Source organism: Eublepharis macularius, chromosome 8 (assembly GCF_028583425.1).
Source record: "Eublepharis macularius isolate TG4126 chromosome 8, MPM_Emac_v1.0, whole genome shotgun sequence".
NCBI classification, from domain to species: domain Eukaryota; kingdom Metazoa; phylum Chordata; class Lepidosauria; order Squamata; family Eublepharidae; genus Eublepharis; species Eublepharis macularius.
Window position 1 is genome coordinate 69,948,381 of NC_072797.1, and position 16,812 is coordinate 69,965,192.

Below are 16,812 nucleotides of genomic sequence, written 5' to 3' on the forward strand. Positions count from 1 at the left end.
TAGCAGAGTTTATGGCAGTAGTACTAGCAGAGTTCATGGCAGTAGTACTAGCAGAGTTCATGGCAGTAGTACTAGCAGAGTACTGATTTGCAGTCCAACCTCTTAACCACCACGATGCTACAGCATCAGAATCAAACTAGAGATGGTGAGAGAAATCCATTATTAAGATGACCTGCAATTTTAAAAAAGCTAATTAGCAGTTCCACACAGCTATTTTGAAGAATAAGGAAGGATCATTATGAGAGTGTTACTGGGGTTTTTAACCCTTTCTTCCCATGCTTCTTCAATAACTTAAATTGCCCCTGCAAAGCTAATTGCAGCTTTTCAGGGGGAAAGAGCTGGATACTGTACATGTTTCTTGTGTAGCAGAGATAAGTTAAAAAACCAGAAAAGTGAATTGCAGCATTGGGAGAAACCATTAAAATGGCAGAAGAATGGAAGGAAACATTAAACACACTTTTCTTCAGCAACCCTTCACGGTTCTTCAAAGCAGGTGCCTGAGGCTGCTATCAAGCGTTTTAAGACCTTCGGGAGATTCTAATGAATTTCTTCCTTCATGCCTAGCTTGACCATGAGTCGATGTAAGGCCATATTGAAACAACTAAATTGAAAGTATTCAAGAAATGTCATAGAAGTCAAACAAGATGCGATGGTGTCCATGTGTCTGCCATCAGAACACCGCTGCTATTCAAGCCTAAAGTAGTGGGTGATTTAAAAATGCCACGATTGTTCCTTTGGCACTTTAAAAGGCATGGAGGGAGAGCACTGCATCCCACTGCACTACAGGCCTGATCAGGATTGGTTCCTTGCAGCATTTTAGGCTTTAAATTACCCCTTTTAGGCTTTGATATGGTGGCAACATTCCTGTGGCGAACATGAGAATGCCATCATATCTAGTTTGGCCCTCAGCAGTGAAACAAGTGGCTAAAGGAGAGCTGTGGTTGACTCCTTTGTCTCTCCTTTCTTTTGCTGCTTTTGATGTGCTTGTGTTTAGTGGGACTTGGCGATATTCCCTGTTTAGAGATCTATGGATTCCAGGGTACATATTGAACTTCTAGAACTAACTACAAGGGTCTGAAGTTACCTTGGACCAACAGTAGAAAAAAAAGGATCACAGATGATTCATGATTCTTCTTTTGTTATTAATTTGAAAGGGTTGCAGTGTTGTTTGTTTCCTGATTAATGGTTACATAGTTTATCCAGACTGTAAAAATGAATATTGACAGTGAGTATAAGATCAATGTATATCTGGTTAACTTAAGCAAAGATGCGGATTTAAATGCTGAGGAGTTAGCTGTGTTAGTCTATAGTTGCAAAAAAGTAAAAAGTAAAGTGCTTCTGGACTTTTTACAATTTAAATGCTATCGTGTTGAGTGTTGACTATAGAAAAAAGCAGTGTAAAAACTATCTGTGGGAGGAAATTACACAAAAATTAGTTGTTAATTTTTCCATATACATATTATAAATTACTTTGTCACTCTGGAGAGTGAGGTCTTTGTAAATAGTAAAAAATAATACATTTGTATTAGATTCACATATATAATTTACAAGAAAGGATGCAATCTTAAATGCATCTGTTAGGAAATAAGACATTGAATTCAGTGGTATTTACTTCTGAATGAACATGATTCAAAGGCTACCTAATTAGGTGGCTACCATATAATCAGTCTTCATTATCTTCATTATTTCTTTGTCAGGGTGGAATCTACCCAGCCTGGCTATAAAGACCAAAGTGATACTGATAGGCAAGGAACATGGTGGCTATCATGTGATGATTCTTGTTTAAATTAGACTATATGACTTTTACTTTGTTTACTAACCTTACTTCCTAGGTGGTCCCTGTTAGGGTTATTTTAAACTTGCTTTTATAGTATATTTGGACCTGCTTATTTATTTGCTAGGGATTTATCCTGAAAATAAGTGATGCAGCTTTACACCATTAATCTGGAAAATTGTAGCATAAGGTTACATAAGCATAAGGTTACAGATCTTTACTCTGCATTTGCTATTGAGCAAGGAACTCAATGAAGCCATCCCCATAGTAGTCATCTTTTCCTATTATGCTGTGACAAGACTCAGTTTTGCTGATGGCTTTTTTCTTGGTCTGGAATCAGTTGACTCAGAGTCAAATGAATGGATTAAATTAGATATTGTATATTAACAAAATAGGGAAATGCCCCATGTCTGTATCCAATTATACTCTGTTAGAAACTTTTATTTTTCTGTTTATGTAACTGAGTTCAATGTATTCAACCTTTTTATCTAATGACAGCATATTCACTCACATTCATTTATTCCCCCCCCCCACCTTAAATCGCCTTACTTCTTTTTTAGCCCACTAGTATTAGTGAGTTAGAAAGAACAAACATCAGGTTGTTTATACCACTCATTAGGTCCCTTGGTGTTAATATTTAAGGATCTAGTTAATATTTGATGGGTCTCTAGTCCACCCATGTGTGAAAAGCAAGATGGGGTAGAACTTAGCATGGATATCACAGTGTATGTTTGCATCAAGGGGGTATGAGAAGACACTGGCTATTTTCTGACATTATGAAATATGATACAGAAGCTGAAAATTTACTGATATAAACTGCATTATCTTACAACTGAGTTGGACTCAACCTTTATTAATCACTATCCCCACCGAATGCTATGGGGGAAAGTGTGAACTGCAAGCTACCCAATGTAGCCCATTGCATTCACATGAAGACCCACCCTTTGTGTTGATTTGTTTTAGTCTATTTTACAGTTTCTTTTCTTTTGTTTTGTCTTTTTATTTCAACAATGAAAATAGAGCTCGGAAGTAAGTTGTATGAGCTGTTCCTTTCAAATTTGCAGAATTTACCACTGTCTGCATGCAACAAATGGATCCTTTATTTGTGAATTTCAATAGTCTGGTTGCTACTGTGGAACTGCGATCCAAAGTCATGAGTTTCTTCTGTGATAAGTGAAGTTCATAAGGAAGGAATTAGAGCACCAATATTTCTTAATTTACAGAGAAAGATCTGGCCAGTCTCATTCTTAATCTGACTGCTGCAGCTAAGAAATGATCAATTTATAAAATGTTTGCCTTTGCCAAGTCATATCCACTGTTTATTTATATTCCCAAAAGAATACTAACAGATGTCTCTTTGTCAGCATACATTTTGAAAAAGGAGATCAGAAAATTAATACACACATGCCTATTAAACCTGAATATTAGAATTTAGTCTGATCTAGTCTGACTCAAACTCATGCAGCCTATCTAACTCTATGTTTAAGAAAATTAGAAAACACTGACCAGGGCACAAAGAGCTTTGTACAGATGTTTATTAATACCTTTTTATCCTGCTTCTCACTGAAGTCCCTCATGCCCCTCCCAAAAGCCAGTTTTGAAAATTAGGGCACCCTCTAAAAAAAGCATCAAATGCAGTTCAAGAAGCGGAGAGTGGAAGTTAAAACTGCCAAGTCCCTACCTACTTCTACTCTTTATTTTATTTAAAACATCTGTTAGCCACCTTTCTACCTCACGGCACTCAAGGCAGCTTACAGCAGTCATAAAAATATATTAAAACTTCAATTTAAAATCATTATATAAAACTATCAATAAATAGTTAAATTAATTTAATGCTATTCTAAATAAAACTGTCTTCAGCTGCCTTCTAAAGTTTGAGAGTGAAAAGGCCAGGTGGACTTTCCTGAGGAGGTTGTTCCACAATCGTGGGGCTGTCACCAAAAAGATTCTGTCTTGTGTACTTACCAACCAAGCTTCTCTGCAATCTTGCTTCTCTGTGATCTTAACTCCCAGGTAGTAATATATGGGAGAAGATGGTTCTTCAGATACTCTGGTCCCAAGCCGTGTAGAACTTTAAAGGTGAGAACCAGCACCTTGAATTGGGCTTGGGAGTGGATGGGCAGCCAGTGTAGTTACTGTAATATCAGAGTCACATGCTCCCGGTGGTTGGCTCCAACTAGCAGTCTAGCTGCAGCATTCTTGCCCTAGTATTGAACCTATCACTCATACATTTATACCTGAGAATCAAGATTACATTTCTTACCGTTTTTTCCCAAGTGTTGTTCTGTTTGTAGCAATTTTGGAGCATCCATTGATATTGTAGCACATTCATTTGTAGTATTAATAGACTTCACATTATTCTCTTGCCTAGTTTGGAGCTGTGGTTTCTAGCTTGATGGGTGATGGTGTGTAATTCTGCTTCTGTTCCATGCTTTCTTCTCTGCCATTATCTCTTTTGAAAGTTAAAAGAGTGGTGTAAACCTTAAAGATTATCGGATTCATTTTAGCATCATGATCTAGTAGTTTCATGGTCTACAACCCACTGAATTAAAATATATGTTCTTTGTCAGTGAAATCTAGCCCATTAAAGCTTGTGCTACAATGGATGTTAGTCTTGATGATGTTTTAAGATTCTTTTTGGATCTTTGCTACAACATGGCTGCCTCATTGCTCTTCTGAAAGCAATATTTCATTTTGCTTTGCAATTCTTTCCTATTTTGCTTTGCAATTCCTGGAAAAATCTTACCTGACATTTACCTAGACAAGTGTCTTCTCCAGATATTGCTTTGGAAAGGTAGCTGAACTCAGTGCAGAGAACAAGGGGGAATGCTTTGTCAATTTTATTGTCTCCTCTCTTCAAATTTGATTAAAAAGATCACTTAAGGTCAAGATAAAAATGCACAATGAAACAAGATACTCTCCTCTTCAAGACAACTCTCAACCTGCATCTCTCTACCATACAATTGGAGGGGACTCTTCATTTTTAAAAAAATTATGAAATATTTGCTGAGTGCTGACTTTCCCAATAATAGACACATGTTCCTTTGAAGGAAAAGAATAAACATTCCTCATTTCAGAGCAGAAGCAGCGTCGATAGCTGCAGGAGCTCTGTTTGGGGAGACTGGTGGGCATTTGGATGAATGCCTTATACTCATACATAGTTGACTGGATCCCAGGCAAAATGTTTAATTTTAAAACTGGCAATAGAATAGCAGGGATCCAATCCAGTGGCTCTCTTTTAGAGAAATGAGGGTTTTTTTTAACAAAATGCCTAATTTTTAGAGAAATGCTTAATAGAAATGAGTGGATTTCCTTATTCCACTCTGTTACTATTTTGTGGATTTGCTCTGGCCTGCATTCTGCTCCATATCCTTTCTAGTTTTCTTGGAAAATCTAAAATTGATTTCAGAATTGATAGTTTTCAGTTGATGCCTTTCCCATCTTTATAGGTTACTGATGCATTCCAGCTCACCAGCGGATCTTAACATAAACATACAATTGTATCAGAATTTCTTTTTTGTGCTGTGATTTAATTAATGTGGATGTGCAATGGCTAAATCACCATGGGTGCCTGGTGTGGTCATACCATAAAAGCAAGCCTTGCTTTTGTTGTGAGATGTAATCAGTATGTGTATGCAGTATGCATGCAATGGAGCACATCAGTAATCAGTTTAAAAAGAAGCCCTGCAAACTGCACACATGCAATTAACTGAATAAAGTCCAGATATGTAAAAACAAATGTAAAATTAGGAATTCTTATTTCATTAGCAACTATATTGCATGACCAGGTAATTCAGAAATCAAATTCAGGGAGAAGTTAGGAAAAGCATATCTCCAGTATAGAAGGACACTATCCTTTGCCCACTGCAGATTAGATAATCAGTAAAATAAACTTGGACAATGCTAGTTGCTTGTTTGATGGGACTAGAGGGAGAAAGGGTGCCTAGATTCAGTTCTCCCAGACTCCAAACAAGTTATTAGTGTTGTAAGAGATGACAATGCAAATTGCCCACACAGTGATGCACAAAGAAATGGTTTCATCTCTGAAAATCTGTTTCTACTCACAGATCAACATTTCGAGATCAAACCACAAAAGTATTATGTTACAATCAAAACAGTCAATGTTTAGCAGTTTTTGAAAAGGATCTTTTTGTTCTGATAACACTTTACTATAGGGTTTAAAGAAAAGCCCCTTACTTTTATCGTTTTACATAATTGTCAGATTCTTGCCCTAATATTTCTGGATGTGACTCTCAAAAAGTGCTCGTCAGAAAAGGAAGAAAAAGTTCTGAGCCCAATATGCTGCTGATTGGTTTTCAGTCTTCCAAGGATAACCGATGATCCTGCTATTATATTCTTTCAGAAGTTTATACAGAAAAATCAACCTTGTAAAGAGCCTAAGGATGTGTTGAAAGGGGTGAGGCATAAGGTTGAATCAAGAAGCATCTGAGTTCTGGCCTTGTGAAATTTATCAGAAATTTGCAAAAAAGAAAAACCCCAAACCTACAATGAAACAGTTGCACAAATACAATGATGCAAATACACATTAAAAAAAAAGTCCAGTAATGACTGATGGTTGGGCCAATGTTAGATTTCTATCCAGTCACAGACAGTTTGTACCCATTTCGTGAGGTACCAGTTTTCATATCAAGGTGCAGTAAATAGTGACAAAAGGGGTGGGTTATAGATTACATCACTTCCTTGCACCTTTATTAGTAATATATTGTGTTAAGTACTTCAAACAGCCAATGCAAGACTGGTTCTGGAGATCCTAGGACTAGGGTTACCAGCCTTCAGATGGTGGCTGGAGATCTCCCAGAATTACAACATCTCCAGTCTATAGAGATCAGTTCCCCTGGAGAAAATGGCCACTTTGGAGGGAAATCTCTATGGCATTATACTCTTTGAGATCACTCCCTTCCCCAAACCCCACCCTCTACAGGCTTCACCACTAAAATCTCCAGGAATCTCCAAAGCTGGAGCTGGCAATCCCACCTAGGAATCACATTGACAAAAAGCCACATGGGTTAGACCTCTAATACAGAAAGGAATTGAGCAAAATCACCCTGTTCTCTTCTGCTCATTAGGCATGTGCAGTTTATTCAGAATTTGGATTAAAATACCAAATTTTAGCTGATTCAGGGAAATCTGAGTATTCCAAATAAAAACCCAGGTATTCCAAATATTCAGAAGTTTCAATTAAAATTCAGTAACATTTGGCTATTATTTTCTATGGGAAAATCAATCTGAGGACTATCCAGTGAGCTGAGGATGGGTCATTTTTCAACCAAACTTCACCAAATTTGGAGGAAATCTACTCCTCACTGTCCTCTAAATATCCCCATCCCCAAGAAGGTGCCCCCAACTCTGCATTATTCCCTATGGAAAAAAAATATCTGGGGACTATCTGGGCATCTGGGGGTGGCATTTTCAAGCAAACTCCACCAAAGTTGCAGGGGCTTCCCAGTGTCCCTTGTTTCAGTTGGGTTTGGGTGGAATGTATGTGATTCTCTTGTGTGATGTTGGTCCCCATGATTCACTTTGGTTTCCTTGCTTCATTTTGGTTCTGTTGGGCTTTCTCTGGGTTGAGGTCAGCTTGCGTTTGGGAGTTTACCTTGGCCATGGCAGCCTTGTCCCATTATGTTTCTGTAGTAGGAGTCAGCTTTGACTTTTTCCCCTTAGTAAACAATAGAGAGTGGGTTGGGGCACCTTCTTTGGGGGCCCATAAAATTGGCCCCCAAGGTCCAATCTTTATGAAACTTGGGGAAGAGGGGTCTTTAGAGAATATTCCAAGTAGGTTCCCTCCAAATTTGGTGAAGTTTGGTTGAAAAATGATCACACACACACACACAGCCCACCAGATAACCCCCAGAGTGATTTTCCCATAGAAAACAATGGCCACATTTTACAGAATATTTTAGAAACAGCTGAATAAAATTAGAGAATCAATTCGGAATTCAGGGAATTCTGATCCCCCCCCCCCAGATTTGGTTAAAAAAAATTAGATTTACCTAATTTGGGGGGGCATTCACACCCCTGCTTCTCATTGTCCCTCTGAGGGTGTCCTAATAGAAAAAATAAAACAGAATGAGTGACTTTGTGCAATTCTTCCTCTGTGTTGAACAATATCCAGAACCAACTTCTCAAAGATCAAAAGGGATTGTGAAATGAAACCATGCACAGGAAGGATATAAGTCACTGGTTGGATATATGCCATTGTTCCCAAAACTGCTGGTGTGGACACACAACCTCCTTTTTTACTTTTGTGACCTTATGGTGATAAGACTGTCATCACAAGGGAGACAAACACCCCTTGTAGGTGTGGATTTTCAATGTGCACACCGAGTGGCCTTACATGAAAAGGCTCCACATTTACTTCAGTGGAGATAGCAGCTGAACATGACCAAAGGATGCACTTGTAGAGCTAATTCCTCCATTAATATGAATGGGAAAGCCTTCTTGCACCTGAGCTAGTGTCTGAATATTGGAATTGCTATGGAGTTTTGGCCTACTTTATGCACTGAAAAAATACACTTTTAAAAATGGCATTTATATTTGTTTGGTCCATTTGCAATTTGTAGAAGGCTTGTTTCAGTCATTGATCCTGGAGACATTTTGAAAGCTGAGAAAACCAGTTTGGGTCTCACTAAGTGAGACTAGTTGGATACATGCTTGTAAACAAAGACTTAACATTTTCCTTATTACAGTGTTTGGGAAAAGAACTTGTTTTTCCTTTTCTTGTTGTGCTCAGCTAATTAACAAAACTGGAATTTCTTAGGCATCAGGGGATGACTATACCCATGAGTCTCTTTTATAGTATACATATATGATACCTCTGTGTTCTCATGGGCAGATAAACAGTTCAGCTAAACCAATTAAGAAGACTGTTTTGTGCCTGGACATTTTAAAAACCAATGATATTAAATTCCAAGTCAGCAACATTAAGGGTAGTAATATGAACAGGGATGCTCTTTATTTAGCTGCTGGTCAGATATAAGCTTTTAAAAATTAACAAGGAACTCACTTATCACTGTTTTTTTCATCAGGTTCAAACGCCTCCTAACCAAATCCATTTCAAACTGAAGAGGGCTTATACCTGTATCTAATCTTGTAGGCATAAGGAAGAATTTTAATTAAAGGAGTAAGAATAAGATATAACTTTTTATCATTACTTCCTATGCCTACTTGCCATGATACTGGAGCTTTAAGGAATGTTTTGGCTTTCTTTCATACACAATGAATAAATCCTTACCTCCCACTTTGAATTCAGCGTTAACCATGGCAATTAGTAGTCTCGGGGACATCACATTTCCTTGCTCTTTCTTTCTTTTTTGCGGTGTTAAGGAAGCATGCTTTTCATTGTACCAGATACATAACCAGTTACGACTGTACACAAAGTATTTGAGACATTGTCCATGCAGTTATCTGTCTAGATGCATGCTGTATGAAATTTTTTTGAGCTGGCAAAAAACAGTTATCTAACTTGAATTTTCATCTTTTAGATTAAGAAGTGTTAAAATGGAACAGAGGAAATTGAATGATCAGGCAAACACTTTGGTGGACTTGGCAAAGGTTGGTGTAACATTTAACAATGGACATCAATGTGTTTCCTTTCTTTTGTAAATTAATATATCCAAATAAACTCTAAGGTTCGAGAACAAAGGTAATTCTGTGGTATCTAGCTCCATATAAATTGAATCAGATATATAACCCTAATACATATTGTTGTTGGAAGTGTGGCTCACAAAGAGCAGAATTTAACGATACATGGCAGAGTTGCTATGTGTTTAATAATTTTTAGAGAAAAGTACTAAAAAAAATTGTACTAAAAAAATTGTACTAAAATTGTACTTAAAAAAGTACTAAAAAAATTGACCAGATGCTTGGTATTAAATTACCAGAACACCCTAAGTTATGTCTCTTAGGGTTATTAAATGGTTATGTTCAATTTAAATATAGGGTAATGGTGCAAGATATGCTTACTGCATGAATGATGATAATTGCTGGCAACTGGAAGAGTAGAAAGATGTTAAGAATTAAAATAAGCAATGTATGTCAACTAACAAAATTGTTGAAATTCACGGAATTAGTTCAATTGAGGGATGGTCATATTAAGGAACCTTATTTTGTAGATAGCTGACAAACGTTTTAGACATTTTGGCATAAACAGTTACATTTTTCTTTATATTCAATTATGCAATATTTTATGAATATATATTTATATAGACATGCACATTTTATATATACATATATATTCAATCCAAACGATTACAGACAACAATTATTTGAGGAATAAACAGACTGATATAATTCAGACTGATATAAACAGACTGTTGTCTACTGATGCAAATTAGCTATATATAAATTAATTACACAGTAGCAGCAATGCAGGATGTTATATTGAAGATATAAGGTATTAAGAAGTAGACTATTGTGTTGTTTTGTGTACATATTTGGAGGGGAATTTATCATTGATATTGTATAATCATAAAAAGTCAGTTTAGTATAATGATTTTATATCACTGATTTTTTTTGATATATTCATTATACTTTCTGTCTCACTGATTATATTACAGAATATGTACTCTTGTAAACTTGTAGAGTTCTGCAAATCACATGTAGTAAAAATTTCATGAAATAAATATATACATAAAGGTAATTTATTATACTACCAAAATACTTAGTAAGTTGAGCAAGAGCTACAATCATATTTACAGAATTATTAGACTAAAAATATCTGTTCCTTGAATGTTTGCACTGACTCTAACCTTATCCCTATTCTTCCATTAAATATTTGCTAGGTAATGTTAAGGAATATCCATGAACTTTCCAATTGCAGAATAAATAATCCTAAAAAACATTATACCATTGTAAGCACATTGATTTCAATGGATTTAGAAGGGTGTAACCTTGCTCAGGATGACACTGTAAAACTCTCAAAATGATGTTTCCTGAATACTTTAGTTACTGTAAGTACTGTGAAATCCATTTGGCTGGGGAAAAACTCACACCTTGGCTTTCGGATAGGAGAAGTCCTGTGGTCAGATAAGGAAGCAAAGAACATGAAAACTGTGGGCCATACTAGACATGACAGTGTCCATGTGGATATGAGGATGCCACCACCACTTTTAGGCCATTTCCTCACGGTCTAAAATAGCACGAGACTCACAGAAGGCTGCCGGCTTCCTCACACGATTTTTAACACCATCCATTTACAAAATGCCACAAATCATGTTTGTGGCGTTTTGTAAACGGATGGCATAAAAAAATCACGCGAGGAAGCCGACAGCCTTCCATGAGTCTCGACTATGGGGAAACGGCCTTAAAGTTTAAAATGGGCAATTTAAAAATGCCACAGAGGCCTGCTTCTGACTGGGCCCATCATGTGGTGGGACAAGGTGCTCTTGTGGGAGAGGGATGGCTGTTTCAGCACTTGAAAAAGCATGGTGGGGTGTGTATACAAGAGCACCTTGTTGTGGATCCAGTTAGAATCACACCTCATGACATTTTTAAAGTGCCCATTTTAGGCTTTACAAATGGTGGTGGCATCTTTTTGTCGGATGCCATTATGTTTTGTCTGGCCCTAACAAAATGAAGTTGCAGGAAACAGTAATGCTAAGAACCCAGAAGCTCATAGGAAATGAAGGAAATGTAGACTAATAATGCTAGTAAAATATAAATGAATTTTCTACCCTACTTTTCTAAGCCATTGTTTTCAGTTTCTCTGCTGATTTTTTAAAGTGCCTCTCATTTTGTTTGGTCTTTAATATCCATTTATAAAGAGCTGTATATGTCATTCATTTTCACTGTTAGCATACTTGGTTTTTATAAGGAAGCAAGAAAATAACCTCTTGCACAGAGAGACATCTCACCCATCCCCTGTGGAGGTACTTCCTTACCTCTTAAATTAATGTATAACGTGGCTCTTCTCTGCTATCTTCTTGGTTCCCTTCAAAAATGTTTGAATGGAGCATGATATGCAGGTTTCTTGGACCTCTTTTCAGAGTTTTCAGATGTATTCTTAAAATGTTTTGTGTATGTATTAGAATAAATATGTGCTTGCAGCAAACCTATATTTTCATCCATGTGACTTGCAGTGTGTCCATAGTTGTCCCCTGAAGATCTCCAAAATAAGGAACACACTATGAAACTATAAGAAAATGTTGGTTTACATAGTATTTCAGTAATAAAGAACGAAACATTCCTTGTAATAAAGATCAAACAAGAAGTCTAGTGTAAACACACCAGACAGCTGGGATAGGCAGCAGTTCAGCACTACGTGTACACACCAGTGGAAAATCTGTTTGCCACATCAAGTATGCAGACATGCTGTGAATGATGGGGAGAAATGAAACTTCTACAGATAAAAGGAATTTTTTCCAGCTTTCTAGAAGAATTTTCCAACCACTCCAAATCATTGTTTGCTTGATATTTGTAAGTTCTTCACTAAGATTGCCATGCACCTGGAATAAACTCACTTGCTGGAACTGACTGCTTTCTTGCCCTCTTGGCATTTTCTGTCATTGTATGGGGTTCAGAAGAGATGACTGAAATGTTTGAAAAGCAGCAAAAAGGGTCTTTCTTTCTTTTTTGCTTCATTCTCTTCTGTTTTCCTTTTTTCAGACACAAAACATCATGTATGATATGATTTCTGACTTAAATGAAAGAAGTGAAGACTTTGAGAAGAGGATTGTCACTCTGGAAACAAAACTGGAAACATTAATTGGTAGCATTCAAGCTCTCCCAGGACTGATTAGCCAGACAATCAGCCAGCAACAAAGGGATTTCTTGGAAGCTCAGATACAAAACTATGACAAGCACATGAACTACAGTGCAGAGCGATCAAGGTCTTTGTCAAGGAGAAGGCGGTCCTCCTCTACAGCACCACCCACTTCATCAGAGAGTAGCTAGAAGAGAATAAGTTAATCACAAAATAAAGACTTCTTTGCCATCATATGGTCAATATTTTAGCTTTTATTGTAAAGCCTTATGGTTCTAATCAGTGTTATCTGGGTTCTGATGTCAGAATTCTGGAAACCTGAACACAAAGTTTTAGGCCAAAATGAGTGAAAACTCCTCCCCCCCTTTCAGATGCACAGTGAATGCACCTATTATTGCTATATAGATTGTTCCTCCTGTAATTAACTTTTTATTCATGCACTTCCAACAAACTTTACTACTACCGTATACAATATAATAAAAAGGGTTAATTTCTGCACTTTGATTTCAACATTCCTAATTCTTAACCTGGATGGCATAGGCTAGCCTGCTCTTATCAGATCTTGGAAGCTAAGCTTTGTTTAGTATTGGGATAGGAGACCACTAATGAAGGCCAGGGTCATTATGGCAAACCACCTCTGTACGTCTCTTGCCTTGAAAACTCTACTGGGTGGCCATGTTGGCTGTGACCTGACAGCACCTTACAAACACATGTACACAATTCTTAATCATTTTTACTCACCGGTAGAAAATACTTTAGTTATTACAAACTAATAACTAAATTAATAACTAATAACTTATTGTTATCATTCAATAAGCTCTCTTTTCATACATTCATTAAACAGGAAAAGAAGGGTTAAAGTGCAATGTTTATTAATTTATAGGCATGTGCTTAATTTTCTTTGGCTGCAATTTATCTGTAATTGCGTGAAGTCTTGCATAATATGCATAACTGAAATACAAATCTGCACCAAGAGGTAGGATAAGTCTTTGTTAGCAATATTCTTACAACATCATAGTTAATTGATTGCTGTTTATTATTTAGGTATGTCTGTATGCAGGGCTTTTTTCTAGGAAAAGAGGTGGTGGAACTCAATGGGTTGCCAGCACAGGGGGCAACTCTTGGCCGGAAGTGGTGCCCCTGGTACCACATGTGCGCGTGCAAAGTGTGCACACGTTCCCAGGACCAGTAACATCATTTTGGGTCAGCTGGAATAAGGGGGGAGTTTTTAAAAGTTTATATCGCCCTTGGCAAAAATAATCACATGGCTGGTGGCTCTGCCCCCGATCTCCAGACAGAGGGGAATTTAGATTGCCCTCCGTGCCACTCCAGTGGTGCAGAGGGCAATCTAACTCCCCTCTGTTTGGAGATCAGGGGGCAGGGCCACCAGCCATGTGACCATTTTCAAGAGGTTCCGGAACTCCGTTCCACCGCGTTCCGGCTGAAAAAAAGCCCTGTCTGTATGAGTATTCAGGGAAGGGGATGTGGAGTAAGATTATACTCTGAAAGGTGGTGTGATGTAAGTAATCAGGATTTTACAAAGGCCTCCCAAGCAATATGTTTTCCTCTTTAAAGCAAAAACAAAGACCTTTCAATTTTACTGCCTTAACTTTTTAGACAGAGCTATCTTTACATTAGCCAATAGCTTCAGTCAACATCTGAATTCTGTTCCAACTTATTAGGCAAAGGAGAGATGTGGTAATGCATGCAGCATTTTGGTAAAAGCTAAAATCTCACAGACCCACGGTATGACAGGGCAGGGAGAGCTAGGAGACTGAATTTGGCTGCAAAGCAGTAATAATTCCTCCTCTTAATGAGAATTAAAGTTGAGTGATGCTTGTTAATGGCAGGAAAAATGTTTTTAGGTTTCTGGGTTAACAGTTTCCCCATTTTATTTCAACAGGAGTTAGAAATATGAAAGTCTACTGACTCTGCTTATGCAGTACAAATCTATTGTGTAGCCTGCCTATATTGCAATGTATTGCAACTTATAGCCATTCACCATAAATGATGGTAGTACACATAGACTTGGAGGACTCTTTTTACTCATTCAAAGGACATAATGTATATAACAGCCCTGCTGGATCAGACCAGTGGTCCAGTCCAGCAACCTATTCTACATAGCAGTCAACCAGTACCTCTGAAGAGCCAACAAACAGGGCATCGAGGTCAAGGCTTTTCCCCAGTGTTGCCTCTTAGCACCGGATTTCCAAAGTTTACTGCCTCTGACTATTAGGATTTAATTCCAGTGGCACAAATCCTGCTGTTCTACTGAAGACTACCACAGCTAACTACCTGAAACTGCCTCATTACAGGTTAGATGGGCTGTCATAATAAAATACAAAGAGCACAATTTATTTCAGTTGCAGTTAGACAGTCCATCATAACAAAATACAAGTTAATAAAATTTAAAATATTTGTACGAATAAATACAATTAAACCCTGGAATAAAATATATTTATATTTTAGCTAAAATTCTTGTGGAAGCTAAAAGTCTTGTAGGGGCAGCTGGGATTAGTCTCTTCCTTATGTTTGTTGGTAGAAAGATAAAAGTAGCCACCTTAAAAGTAACATCTGGGATGGCATCAGTCAATAAAAACTCAATGGATTGCTCCTCTAAACCAGAGAAATTTGTGAGGAGTGGGTTCAGAAATGTGTTTCTAATGAGCTCATAGAAAGGGGCAGCGTAAAATGTAGTGAGCAGTGTCTTCCACCTCATTGGAACTGCAAGGGCAAAGGCGCTGAGCCTCTGGTGTTTTTTGAAATCTACCCTGGGTATATGTTGATGGCATGGCTTGGAAACGCGCTTGGGTAAATGCCTCCCTCAAATGAACATTAGGAAGGTCAGCTAGGTAATGTGAAAGAAATTTATTTTTCTTAAACCTAGGGTACCAAAGAGAGAATTTGGAGTGGCATACCTGGCTATCATGTAAAGCGTCCTTAAAATCCACTCCTGTATTTTGCCTGAATCCCAGTGCTTTATGGATGTTCCCTTTAGTCACCATGATGACTAGTTACCATTGATGAATATATACATGAATTTAAACCCCTCCATGCTTGTGGCTATTACTACCTTTACTGGCAGTGAATTCAACAATTTAATTACTAATTGACTAAAGAAGTATTTCCTTTTGTCCAACCTAAACGCTACTTCCCATCAACTTCACAGATAATAATCCTAAAAGATTACAGAGCTCATCTGCAACTACTTTCTCTGATGCTTCCTTGACATCTGAAGAAGTGAGCTGCAACTCACAAAAGCTCATATCCTACCACAATTTTTTTTAGTCTTATAGGTGCTACTAGACTCTTACTCTTTTCTACTGCTACAGACAGACTAACATGGCTACCCATCTTGAGCTGTCTCCTTGACATCAGAAATATTAGAAGTTTCTGCAGCTGCTTTATGAACAACTTGTTTAAATAGCTGACAAAAGATATGATAGTAGCCATTGGCTTATATTAAAAGATTATACAAAGTCATGGTCATTGGACCATCTGTAGCTATCAATAATAATTAAATGGCAGTACCCAAATGTTAATACCATATGTTGTAAATGAGCAGGGTGGGTTGCGGTCTTTAGGCCCTGCTTGTGAGTAGAGATGGGTATGAACAGTAATACTGTTCATGAAAAAAGCCATGAACAGCCCAATCTGCTGTTCGCGAACAAGCTGTTCATGAGGCCCCATTCTAAATGAACAGGTGGTTGTTGCAAGCCTCATTCATTGCTGTTCCTTGCTGTTCGTCAAGCCAGACATTCTGACACCTGCAATCAATTCCCTTGGCAACTTAGGCAGGGATTGTCTGAACTCTGTCTGAACTCCTGCTGTTGCCCTGGAAACCCCAATCTAAGCCCAATTTAGCTTGATAGGCAGGTCTTCCTTTCAAATGTGGTGCTCCAAATTTGTTACAAGGGAGCAAAGAACAGGGGGGAGGGGGGCTCCCAGCTCTGGCTTAGTTTGCAGACAGTGGAGAGGGAGAGTTGCTGTTGGCATTTTGATAGAGTGTATTGGAGCTTGAATTTTCTTTGTGTATGGTGGGATAGCGATCTACCCCTTCAAGTTCCAGGGTTGATGCCAGGCTCTGGGCCAAGCTATTATTTATTATTGGTACCTTTCCTGGTGCCTGCTCAGGTCAGGTTTCTGGGAGTGGTGCAGTAGGGATCTTGACTTGGATGATGGCTGGAGGAGAGCCTGCTGGCCTCCATGAACAGCCAACCACGAACATGTTCGTGAACAGGGCCATGTTCATGGTTGTTCGTGAGTCCCTGTTCATGGATGGCAACGAACAACAAACATCATATTCGGGGTTTTTTTC

The 16,812-nt window shown here is 38.0% G+C and overlaps 1 protein-coding gene across 2 annotated transcripts in view; it reads left to right on the top strand.

Annotated features, from left to right (window-relative positions):
• KCNN2 (potassium calcium-activated channel subfamily N member 2) overlaps window positions 1–12,935 on the top strand; it is a 106,816-nt gene extending 93,881 nt beyond the window's left edge. For both annotated transcript variants that reach the window (XM_054986231.1, XM_054986232.1), the window contains exons 8-9: window positions 9,277–9,346; window positions 12,398–12,935. In XM_054986231.1, coding sequence (XP_054842206.1) covers window positions 9,277–9,346; window positions 12,398–12,685 — 358 coding nt within the window. In that variant the 3' untranslated portion in view covers window positions 12,686–12,935. The remainder of the gene's footprint in view (window positions 1–9,276; window positions 9,347–12,397) is intronic.
• The last annotated feature ends 3,877 nt before the right edge of the window (window positions 12,936–16,812 follow it).